We start from the raw sequence: 12705 nt of genomic DNA on the forward strand, positions 1-12705 counted from the left end.
AAAGCAAGAAGTAAAAACTTAAACCCCAAAAAACAGAACCTCATTACCAAAAATAAGGAAATCACTTTATAATGTTCTGATATCAGGGTTTATAGTATGTACTTAGCAGAAGTTATAACTGATATATATGATAATTAATTTCATAAAAAAACTACCATGCCTTATCTTCCAAATTGGAAAATTACATATTTTGAAGTTACTGTTATTATTTTAGATCTATTATTGTACTGGAAAAAAAACCCCAGAGCATATTTTCGGTTATTGTGGCACACTGACAGGTTTTTAATGAAGTAATGTGAAAACAGAATCTCCCAGTATAGTTTTCCAGATTGACTGTAGCTGTCACAAAAGCATATTAATTTGCAGTGAGAAGTATTTTTAAAAGAAATTTTTATGAGAAGTATTTTTAAAAGAAATTTTTAGCATCCTTCTTTTTGTGCTATTTCACTTCCTGCTTGTGCTCCAGGTGTCTTGGATTGATGCTGAGCTCTGGGTGTGTTATCCAGCTGTTGTGGGCTGGGGTGATTGGAAATCAAACATTGCTCCTCAGAACTAACTAATGTTACACAGGATATCATTTTTTATTATTCCACTCAGCGTATGGTGGCTTCCACATGATCTTTTTCTGGTGCTGTAGGCGTAAAAAAAGGTCAAATATAGCAGTGCTTGAAATTTAACATGCTAAACTGGTCTGCATCTACTTTCGTCCATCTGTTAGGTCTCCTACTACTCTGAAAAGAGATTCTTCAATATGAAGTTAGCTTCTACTTCTCATGGATACATCAATTTAAATTTTGATATTAACTGTACCTACCCTTAGTAATTATGATGTTTTAAATCAAATCTGATTAGAAAGAGTGCTGATTACAAAGACAATGAATCTTTCTTTGGCTGAGTTGCATTTTTAATTACAGTTTTGGATTATATAGCTGTAGGAAAGTATATGTAGACTAAGTTTTGTTGTCTAACCACTTGCTTGATTATCCTTTTCATGCCTTGGGGATTAGAATGCAATCCACAACTGCAAAGAAAATTCAAAGTTTGGCTATAGTTACAGGATTAGGGTATAGAGAACAAATATTTAAGGAATGAAAATCAGTGGAGTAAACCAGTTAAGGCTTTCAAAAGTAAACCCAGGTAAGAACTGGAGTTGTGGATGATCCTTGGATCTGTGAATAGGCTGTTTCATAGGGAGGTTTGCATGTATAGATCTCAGAGATTCAAGGTCCCTTGGCACCAGTGTGTTTTGATTTTTTGTTTGTTTGGGGTTCTTTGTTTGGGGGGGGGTTGTTTTTATTGCTTTTTTGTTTGTTTGTTTGGGTTTTTTTTGTTTGGGGTTTTTTTGTTTGCATATTTTAATCCAGGATTGAGATCAGACATTACTTCTTTTAGGAAACTCTTCTTTCAATATGCAATATATAAAAAAGTACATTGACACTTAAGAAATATTGTTTGTCATGTTGATATAGTTGTTAACATGAGTGCAGTTTTAAGGTTATTCCTGTTACACAACTGTTAGCTTTTTGTTTCATGTCATCACCTGAAGCCTGCTCTGAAGTTTGGAGCTGCTCCACCTGCCATGTTATGTTGCTATGGAAGCTCTGCCAGCAGTTTTTATGGAAACAACATTATGGAATTATAGGAGCCCTTAACGCATTTTCAGTTCTTTCTGATATTTTCCTTGTGATTTTTCTTCTAAGTTTGTTGGTTTTCTTTTTTGTGGGTGTTTTGGTTTGGGTTGGCTTTTGTTGGGTTTTTCTTTTTTTTTTTTTTTTTTTTGTATGAATGTGTGTTCTTCCTTCTGTTACTTTGTTTAACAGATCCTAAAAGGAGATCTAGAAATGAAAAGGCAAATGATGAGTAAGCTGAAGCTGCTCAGCCAAGATCTCCTTGTAGCTGTGAAAAATAAAGCAGTGGCTCAAAAGCTGGAAAGTCGTCTTGAAAATTTTGCCCAGCGCTGGGAAAGCCTTGTGCAGAAGGTGGAGAGCAATTCTAAACAGGTTTGTAAAAACAGTTTTATCAGTTTATGACAATCAGATTCTTTGACAGTCAAATGCTTGAAGTAGTTTTGGTGCTGTTTGTCATCTTGTTTTAATTATTTCCCCTGCATGATTGCTTAAGACATGTTTTATTTTTAGGACAGCATAATACAACGATAATACACTTTTCTAGAATTTTATTCATCTCTTTAGTTTTTAATCTCTAGTTATGGTGTTGATTGCTTTCTTGGGTTGTTAACTATGTTTTCAGGGATGATACAAACCATACTGAAAATACCTTTCCAGTTAATTTATTTTTAACATATAATAACACACTTTTTTATAGCTGTCTCTTTGAAATAGCATGTAGTCTGAAATTAGTGCAAGAGCTGTCTGCTAGTTTAAGTGATTTTTTTTTTCAACATGAAAAATTACTAGTTGACTGCTACTTTACTTCTGTATATGATATGCTGATTTACAGATTAAAAAGAGAGGCTACAAGAAAGAGAAATTTCTTAGAAAAATAAAGAACTCAATCTGTACTTGTAACCAAAGTGCCAATGAAAAAATGTAACCTGCTACTACTTTGACCACTTTGTTAACTGCAATATATTAAAAAAAAAATTTGAGTTTTTAAATCAGGTAATAAAACTCAGCACTCTGGTGTAGTAGCCAAACCCATATCCAGTTATTATTCCTAGATATCTTGTTAACATCTCTTTCTTACTGAATTTAAACCCATATCAGCTCCCTTTTTTCCATTCCATTATCTCACTATTATAGGGTTATTTTTGAGCTGTCACTGTGTGAATGTGTGAATGGTAAAATGGAAATGGATATTAAGGCTTTTTAATTAAATAGCACAGAGCAGAATGTTACAGCAGATACCTCTGTCCTGTCCATATAGATCTCTCACAGTTCTGGTCAGTTTGATTCAATTACCTTGAGCATGCTGCCCTTTTTTTTCATCTTTACTAGTACTTCTACCAAATTATGTTTGGATAATTAAAGAAAAGGAGCTATAGGTCATGTAGTGATCTGAATCCCTCTTAGTAACCTTGCTTTCAACTCATACCTTAATATTTTTGCTTGCTCTGTGATAGTTAGAAAAAGCAGCTAAAGTTGAGAAATCAGTTTGGGAGAATGTATGGGAAGAAAATTGTGGAAGGGCACAAATTTAGTTAGAAAGTAACACATATTGTGTACACAGCATTTAGGAGTTGAAAATAAGATTTAATTGCAGTATATTTGCTGTAGAACACGTCCTGTTTCAAAGCAGAGGAAAATTCCAGAGATTCAGTTTTAAATTTGGTATGGCTAGGGTCACACAATTTCAGGAAGTTATTCCAAGTCACTCCAAATTGTTCAAGTCCTGTTCAGATTGGTGATGGCTCCTAAATGCAATTACTAGGTTTGAAAATGAAACTTAGATTACAGAAAATGAAGTGATCAGTCCTGAGGCTGTAAACATAGATCAGCACAGCTGGGAGATGCTTTGGATTCCCAAGACAGTGTAGCTGTGCTATCACAGCAGAATGTTTCAGTGGATAAGCTCTTCCTGCAAGGAGCAGCTGCTCTGCTTGGGGTAGAATTGATGTGCTGCCATGGGAATACTGCTTCACCTTCTGGAATCACTGCACAGTTAGACCTGGCTGAAGGACCTGTTCCTAAGGCACTGTCACACTGTTCAGAGATATTTTCTGTGAAATCCTGATGGTGTACGTGTCACCATGGGTTTCTGTCTGGGCAAGTGAGGTTTTTTTACATGTATTCATTACAGAACTCATTTATGTGTTTACACTGTGAGAAAAAATGCATGATCTCATTATGTTCTCTAGTCATGAACTGAGGAGGAGGAGACTTTGAAGAGGGTGAAAATAGAATATTTTCCACTAAAAACCATCAGAAAATGTATGTTTTATTCATCAAGCTTAGATATTGCCTTCAAAATTAACTTTACATGGTTAAGTGGTGGACTTGGCAGAGCTAGGTCAATAGTTAAACTCAATGATCTTAAATGTCTTTTCCAACCTACAGGATTCTATGATTAATAATTTTCATAGGGTGCCCATAATTGCATTTTTGTCCTTAGTTATTTCCCCTCTTAATAAAGTGTCACCAAATGATTAACTTGTTAACAAAATAAGAAATTAAATGGAAGAGACAACCTCAGGCTCAGTTCAAGGATGATTCTCCAACTGGACATATAAAGTAGCTATAAATCCCAAAGGAAAAGTGCAGAAAGTGGAATGTGAGCTCTCCCACATTTGGCTGAATTAATTGCTCTTGAATTCAAGCATCTAATCAGAACACATGGCTGAAGCTCCTGCTGCAAATGACTGGATGGCAAGGATGTGTGAAGAGAGAGAGAAAACTAAAAAGCAGTTTGTCCTCATCGTGAAAATGTCAGCTTTCCTTCACTGACCACACAGTGGAATCAAGGACAAGGACAGCTTGTTTAGGCTAGATGTGGAGCTTCCAGAAACTCTAAACCCAGCTTTGCTGAGCTCATTATGCTCCACTAAATTGTACTGAAAATCTTTCCAAACTAAAGAAAACGCCATTCCTCATCCGAACTTCCCCACTCACAGAGATAAATTTCATCAAAGAACAGATGACAGCTCCAAAAGTGAGTGTAAAGGAAAATTATGAGTTTATCAGGACAGAGGGCACTTCCAAAGACAGTAATAAATGTTGGCATTAAAGGAAGGCTGCTGTATAAATGAGAAATAAAATGCCATAAAATTACTGAAGTGCTATACACACATTGTACATATGTTTGCCTATAGATGATGAAAAAGATTTGAATTTGTCTGCTAGGAAAAGAGATGGGTTTTAACATGTTTCAAAGATGAGCCTGATGTGAAACTGCTGGCAAACATTGTGCTTTGAAAGTTTTTAATGTGCACCCTTGTGAGTCACCTTAGTCCTTTCTGTATGATTTTCTAGTGGGTTAAAACCCTAGTGTATGTTACCCCTTTTCAGAATCACATTTGCTATTCAGGTACTGAAAGGGATGAAGAAAATATAGAGTTATTATTTGCACTATCTTTGAATAATACATGAAACACACCACTTTGGTGATTAAAAGGTGCTTGAATTATTTTTCTTCTTTTTTATTTATGTTTGTTATTTTTTTGGGGGGGGGTTGGTCTTGGGGTTTTTTGTTTGTTTTTGTTTGTTTTTTTCTTTTTTCTTCTTTTTTTCACCAGGTAAGCTAATAAAAAATACTTATTATTTTTGTTATTCCTAATATTGTTAATGATTGTCCTTTTCCTATTAAAGCATATGCAGTTTAAATGTGAACCAGCTTCATCTTGCATGGAAGGTTGCAATCTACCTTTTAGTCTTACCCTGTCTTTAATTAGAATTACTATGAACTTCAAGTTGACATCTCCATTCTCCTTTTGAAGCACATTTTAGCCTCCACTCCTGTTGATTAAGCATGAAAAATACTTTTTTATTGTTTTCACATCCAAATCATTACGGCCTCAGCATTGTGCCTTGACTGCTCTGAGCAGTGATTGCACTGCCAGCTCTGGAAGGGCAGTTCCCCATCTCCAGCTCCAGCTGCTACTCCTGTAATTGGAATTATGCTGCAGATGATTCCTACAGTGCCCTAGCTGTGGTTTATTCTGTGTTACACCTTCTTCACTGGAAGCTCTGCCCTGGTATTGATTAGCAAATGAAAACATGGCAGGATATGACCCTGGGTGTCTGAAACATCATCCTATCATTGATTTTTGGGTAAAACAGAGTGTAATACAAATTTTATGAGAAGAGGAAAGAGAGACAGAGAAACTGTACTGAAAATTATATAATAGGCAAGAAACACTTTCTGTTCTAATGTACAGTGAGCTCAGAAGAGATGACATTAGGTTCTATCTTCAAATGTCATGGAACCCTAGACATCAGAAACTTTAACTTTCTTTTCCTTCTGCCCTCTAATTAATTAAAATAAAATGGAAAAGAATGCCGTAGAGAGTTTCAATTAAAAAATGTATGTAAATGCTGACTTAATATCATCATGATTTCTGTAGGAAAAGAAGTATCAAAATCAATAAATCTTTTTGAGAGAACTAAAACTAAAATGTTACTACATAGAATTTTAGTGGTTAAAAACTCAACTAGGTGTTTTTCTCTTTCAATTAATTTTGTAGTTCGTATGTTGCCTAAATCTCTGCAGGTCACAAGCAGCTTAATCAATTGTCATAATTAATCTATATATATTTTTTTTTAATCTGCTCTAAATCTAAATTTTTTTAGTCTTAGTAGTCCAGAGTCTGCTCTAAAACCTAGAGAGCTGCCTGTTTCCAGAGGTGGAAGCACAGCATTGGGTTAACTGCTCTGTGCTAGAAATACTGCCAGTTTACAGTGGTAAGGCCCTTCCCTACTCATCACTTCCAGTGTCAGCCTAGACAAAGAACAGGAAGACTTGCATGGAAGGCAATGGGAAGAATTCAGCGGAGTTGGCAAGAATTTGTTGGGGTTTTTTTCAGGTTTCTTGGCTTTACTGATATTGCCTGCTGGGTAGTGACTGCCTGCTAACAGTGTTTCCCTTTCCTTGTCATTCTATTTTTCTTTTTCAATGCAGGGAAGCATTGTGGAGAAGGTGTTAGACCTGGTTGCCTCTTCATTGTTTATAGAATCACTTATGTCTCAAAAACTAAGCTGACTCAATTCTCTTACTGGAGTTTCTGATGCAAGAAGTAATAGATAATTTATGTATGGGTTATAGTTTCATGAACTTTCAGATACTGGCATGTCTATTGTTGAATTGGACACTCTTAATATTGCATATTAGCAAATGCAAAGAACAGGGCTTTTCAGGTATACAACTTTTTCTTGTCCTGGTATAATTTTTTTCTTTTATTTTCCATTTCACTGCCCTTAAACTGCAAAGTGGTCATTGGAGCTGTAACTAGAGCGTTTTGACAAATGGGCCATCGTCTGACAGAATCAAAAAAAGATGTGGCCTATTTCTCATGAGTTATGGGATTTAAGAGCAGCTGCCACATTTGAGTTGGAAAATTTTATATGGAAAAAAGTACAAATGGGCAGTGCATGCATAAGCAGTGTACAAACAACTATGAGCAAAAAAAATTCTGACCATTCTTTTTTTAATGCAACTGAGCTATATTAAGGGGTTTCTTTTCATATTACCAGAGCAAAGCTAAGTGCATTAGATAGAAAGTGTTTACAGTGTTACATACCATGGGTATTAGTATCTGGTTTGACCCCCTAAATATTGGTTTTTAATTATGGAATAAAACCAATGCAAATTAATTTGCCTTCCAATGTATGTGTTCTAATTTAAGATTTCCAGCCAGAAAGTTAACTGCCTTTTCATGCAAGTATGCTGTGGTGGATTACATTCTATTTGAAAGTTTTTATAAATGGTAAGACTAATAACTGGTAATTTAGTGCCATTTTAATGCCTTTATCACCTCTCAAGGAGGAAGTTTTCAGATGGGGGGCAGTCTGAAGTTGATATTTAGTGATAGTAGCATATTATTTATTTGCTATCATTCAATTCCTTTGTAGAATTCCATTCATTTCTTTTCTTCATTCAGCAGGCATTACAGGGAGCTATAAGTTCATTAGAATCCTTTCTGATTTTGATATTGGCTTTTGCAGATAACTTATTCACACAGCATGAGTCAGATAAAACAATGTAGCTTGAGTTGCGTATAATGTTTCTTCCTGAAGGTCAGCCTATGATCAGATGAAAGCAGTTTCTCATTATTTTCTATTGCTCCTCCAAACGATCTTTACTGAAGGCTTTCAAATAAAGTATGACCTCTGTTTTTTGTACTTCTCACAGATTTCGCAGGCTGTCACTACCACTCAGACATCACTAACACAGACAACTGTAATGGAAACTGTAACTATGGTGACCACAACTGAGCAAATCCTGGTTAAGCATGCTAAAGAGGAACTCCCACCACCTCCACCCCACAAAAAAAGGCAACTCCTTGTGGATTCAGAAATTAGGAAGAGGTGAGAATCATCATGAGACAGAGAGGGAATACTGATAGAGTCTGGACAAAAATGCAAAAATTGTCATTTGATTGCAGTGTTTTTCTGTATGCTATTTTGAGCCTAAAATTATATTTCTGTTCTCTACTAGGATGCCAGCTGATTATTATCTTTCTTTACTCAGCATGAGTTATGGATTATGTTTTGCTTCTATTACACCTATTTAGCAGTATAGAATATTAATGATTACATCAGTACAATTGCATATTAATTATAGTCAGTTAAAGTCCTTATGTGTGGCATTGTGGGCATCCCATTCGGCTAGGGTCTTGAAATGTGATGGACAAGGAGCATTCCAAATTAATTCTAAGATTTTTCTATTCTTTAAGAAGAATTTTATTATAGTTTAAATACTAGTAATGGAGATACTGCTTTTTCTAAAGTTCATTGTGTTCTTCTGGGCTTATGGGTCAGGAGTAAAAATAGTAGCTCTCCAGAGGCAGTTAATATTTTGTGAAACATGCATTATTATTACTTTCAGATTTTTTTCATGTGTAACTCAAGTACAAGTAACAAGGGATTTTATACTGATGCTGAACACTAGTTAAAGTCAGGAGAAAAAATTCTGCTGTGTTTAAGCAGAATTGGCTCAAGCACTAAGATTCTAAATGAGATGCTAAGAAGGTATATTTCAAACATTCATTTTAATGCTTGTTTTGGAAATGTTTTTTGATATTCTGATAAACATGAATTCCACAGTAATAGATTTGAAGACTGAAAAGGATTTGAAACTGCATTCAGTTTCATTTTCATTTCTATATACAATATCTTTGTTTAGTTCGATGTGTTTACCAGGACAACTTTTCTATTTTGTAGAATAGTGTTTCACTTATTAAGAAGAATGAAATATAGAAACAATAGGAGAAATCTGACTTCTTTTAAATTGAAGTTTTATGTTATTGGAAAAATAGGTGCTTTTTTATATGTAGGCATTGTACCTGTGTTTAACCATTCTAAAAGTAAGTTTCTAGCTCAGCATCGTTATTTAGGAATGCTGTTTATGTGATGTAAGAAGAATGAGTCTCCCCTTTTTGTTAAATTGCATAACTATTTCTATGGAAAGAGCTTAGTCTAAATCAGTTTGTGAGCTAAGTTTCAGAAAGTGCTTGGTCTAAATCAGTTTGTGAGCTAAATTTCAATGAATTGGTTCTATCTCTAAAGTCCTCATTTGAAACTGTTTTTTCCCATATCCTAGGTTACCATTAGATTGTAAGTGAGAATTGTGTTTTGCTAATATATTCCCAAGCACTCAAAGTGATGCTGTGCAATGACTGTCAGCAGACTTGTAATTCCTGAATTTGTGGAAGGAATTTTTAGATGGCAGTGCTGTTGCTTATCAGAAATTATAAGCCTTAACACCCCTGTTAATGTTTCAGTAGTAATGTGCAAAGATGTGAAACAGGATTGAGGCCCTGTGGGTTTATATATGACAGTAAACATTTAGTGTAAAATGGTGAAATGAAAATAATGATCTGCTTTATTTTGAAATTGAAAAATTAAGAATGAAATTTTCCCTGCAGTTTCAAAATGTTTAAATAATTGGTATTTCAAAACTTTTTACATTTTCCCTGAGCTGAAAGTTTTAGGAATGATCTTACTTCATAAGGAAGCGAAGTGCAGGACGACTGTTATAAAAGAAAGCATTATCTTAGTAAAAACTAAAAGAAGTAGGACGATTTTTTAAAAACCTATTTTTTAATTCTTCAAGAAAATTGTTGCTATATGCACTATTATCGAACTGGAGACCAATTGGCATAGAAGTTCCTTTTTCAACTGCTACGTATTTGCTGTTAGCTTATATTTTCCTTCTTGCTTATATTCTTTTAATTTGCTTTAATACTGAAAGTAAACTTGGCAGGGTACAGCAGAATACAGACTTGATACTCATCATGCAAGGAGACTGCCTGAGGGCAGGAATTAGCTGGATTATGGGAACCGTTTTTGTTCCAAACTACTTTGATTTATAGAAACTGATAATTATGTGTTACTACAGTGCTTTAGCTGATGACTGTCTAAAGAACTCCAACTAACAAGTTTGTATAGAAACCTGATTGATTCTTCTACAGAAAATAGGATGTATTATCAACTTTGAGACTAGGATTGCTTTAAGATATATTACTGGTAGATCTGCTACCAGATTTACAGGGTGTTAATAATTTTTTACCATGCATACTCGGTTTCAAGGGTTTTTGATTTGTTTTAATGCCATCTAAAATATGTGCATTCACCATATAATTCCTGTTTAACTTTTGGATAAGAGTCAAGATGGAACAATCTGTAGTTCTCAGTCTTGGCCTGGTGTGACTTTAGGTATTTGAATAAGGGGTGGTTTCTTTTAGATATTTAAAATCAGAATCCTTTTCATTTCTGAACAGGTAAGACTTTTATTTTCTCTCTCTGCTAGGAGACAAATCTGACTTTCACAAAGAAAAATGGAGTTATTTTTTTAATACACATACATTTTAAAATATGCTCTAACTATTGTTTTGTATGCCAAAATTACTGGTCTTGTTTTAACACTGGAATTGCACCAGTACATGAGAACTAGTCCAGTGTGATTGTTATATCTGTGAGTGGACCTGCATTTTGGAAATGAGCAAAGTAGATGTTGGAAATGTCCACATCTGTGCAGTAGGATGAATGATGGTTATATTATCTGAAGGCAGTGTTTCTCCATACAGATAATATTTTTTGCATTTCTAACTGAACAGAGAAAACACCAAATACCACAATTTATGTACCTTTAGTCTAGAAAGTCCAAGCAGGTGATCTACAGTGGGAGGATCAGTCAGTAAATGGCTTTGGAAAAACACTTTGAGAGTAAAGTCTAGGGAAGAAGTTTCAGCTTAGAATAACAGGTTTTGTGATGTTTCTTAATGAATATGTAAAAATGCAGCCTTGGAAACGAACACATTTTATAGAATGCTGTTGTTTCTCTCAAAGACAAGGAAATAAAAATTTATACTAGATATTAGCATAATAATGGAAGAAGAAAGCTCATCTAAAAATTTGGGTGCTTAGTTAAAGTATCTTTGTTCACTGGTGACTAGACACCCTTTGGATCAATGTTTGGTTTGATAGGAGAAAAACTATTATATTCCCTAACATCCAGTCATTTATTTTTTGGGTGCATTGTTGGCCACAAGATCTCTCAGGGTTATTTTGTTTGTACTCAGTTGTAGCTGCACCCAAAGATACACAAAGCCCATAGTGCTGCATGCCTTTTGATTTTTTTAAAATAAATTTTAAAAATGGGGGTTCTCAACCTACCTCTCCTACATCATTCTATATTGTGTGTGTTTACAACCAAAATTTTCCCTGAGCACTTAATGACTAAAACTTGATGGTGTGTACTCCTTAGTTTTGGTTTGATAAATAAGCCCTTGCAATTCCTGAAGGCTTGTGAGAACCTTCCAAAGGTGATTAACCAGATTTTGTGTTGGCTGCTTTCTGCAGTCACAATACAACACACTGCTTGCTTTTGCTTGATATTTTCAGGCCTGGAAGGGAAAGCAACACTGGGGATTGAGGCTTTTTTGAGGTGGTGAATAATGGTCCCAGGTTTTGCCAGCTTCTTTCCTCTGTTCTCAGACTTTAGTTGGTGTTGTTTCTGTAAAAGGACTGTGCCTGAAATAAATTCAACAGGCCCCATTGCCAGAGGTTTGGAAATATTTCTGCTTCAGATTAGCTTCTCTGTGAATTATATATTTTAGAAATACTGGATACTATAGGAAGGAAGGAAGAATAGTTTGGCTACTCAGTGAATATTGTATTAGTGTACTGTGTAAGAGTACAGCCTCCAGTTACTAAGCCAAGGAGGCAAAAAATGGATGGCTAAGATTGAAGCATCAAACTTTCTAGTTTGATACCAAGTATTTTATCAGGGTTGGAAGTATAAAAATCTCCATTTAAACTGAAGAAATTAAGAAGCAGCAATTTGACTTGTAGACCAATAACATCCACAAGACTGAATATCACCTTTCCATTGTTCTCATTTCATGTGGCACAAATCCATGGGAAGAAAGCTGTTGATTTTTTCTTGCCTCTTTAAGCAAGTTTTGCCATAAGACGAAGAAAGCATAGATAAGAACCAGGTCATTTTTTTTCTTATTTCTCCCCCGCTCCATTCTCCCTCCCAAAATCTAAAACTGCTTCAGGACTAATGCTTCAAAATGCCAGAATAACTTAGGTGAGTTAAGTTCTGTTACTAGTCAAAGAAAAGCTCCTTTTTCCACAGGAATCAATTTGAAACTGAGAAAGATGAAATACTTGGAGCTGTATAGTAAGATCTTGAAAAGAATGTATTAGGCATTAGGGCTAGAGATAAATGTAACTCAGCTGAGGTTATAGTATTTAAAAAAATGTAAATAGGAGAAAGGGATGCGAGATAACATATTTATTTTCATGGTATTTGCATATTCTGGGAAAAACAGGTCAGTTGCATATCACAAAACTTCTGAGAACTACTCTGTTCATGCTAAGGGTATAATAGCAGACAAGTAAGAACTGGTTAATATTTAATTTAAACATATTTGTAATATTAATATGCTTCAATAACAAGCAAAGTTACCTTTCTTTGATATTTGGTAAATATCTTTTTACATGCTCTCTAAGGTTTCCAAGGAAAGTCTACTTTTCATAACATTATTATTAGTAGAATGTTAATCTGAAGATTTGAAAGAGACTC

At 34.8% G+C, this 12705-nt stretch overlaps 1 protein-coding gene across 5 annotated transcripts in view; it reads left to right on the forward strand.

Moving 5' to 3' along the window:
- DMD (dystrophin) overlaps positions 1–12705 on the forward strand; it is a 1043683-nt gene that overhangs the window by 356141 nt on the left and 674837 nt on the right. For all 5 annotated transcript variants that reach the window (XM_054291254.1, XM_054291257.1, XM_054291256.1 and 2 more), the window contains 2 exons: positions 1821–2000; positions 7804–7979. In XM_054291254.1, the coding sequence (XP_054147229.1) occupies positions 1821–2000; positions 7804–7979 (356 nt within the window). The remainder of the gene's footprint in view (positions 1–1820; positions 2001–7803; positions 7980–12705) is intronic.

The sequence above is a fragment of the Melozone crissalis genome, unplaced genomic scaffold, assembly GCF_028551555.1.
Source record: "Melozone crissalis strain CALT ecotype California unplaced genomic scaffold, PUWL_Pcris_2 ptg000090l_1, whole genome shotgun sequence".
Lineage (NCBI taxonomy): Eukaryota > Metazoa > Chordata > Aves > Passeriformes > Passerellidae > Melozone > Melozone crissalis.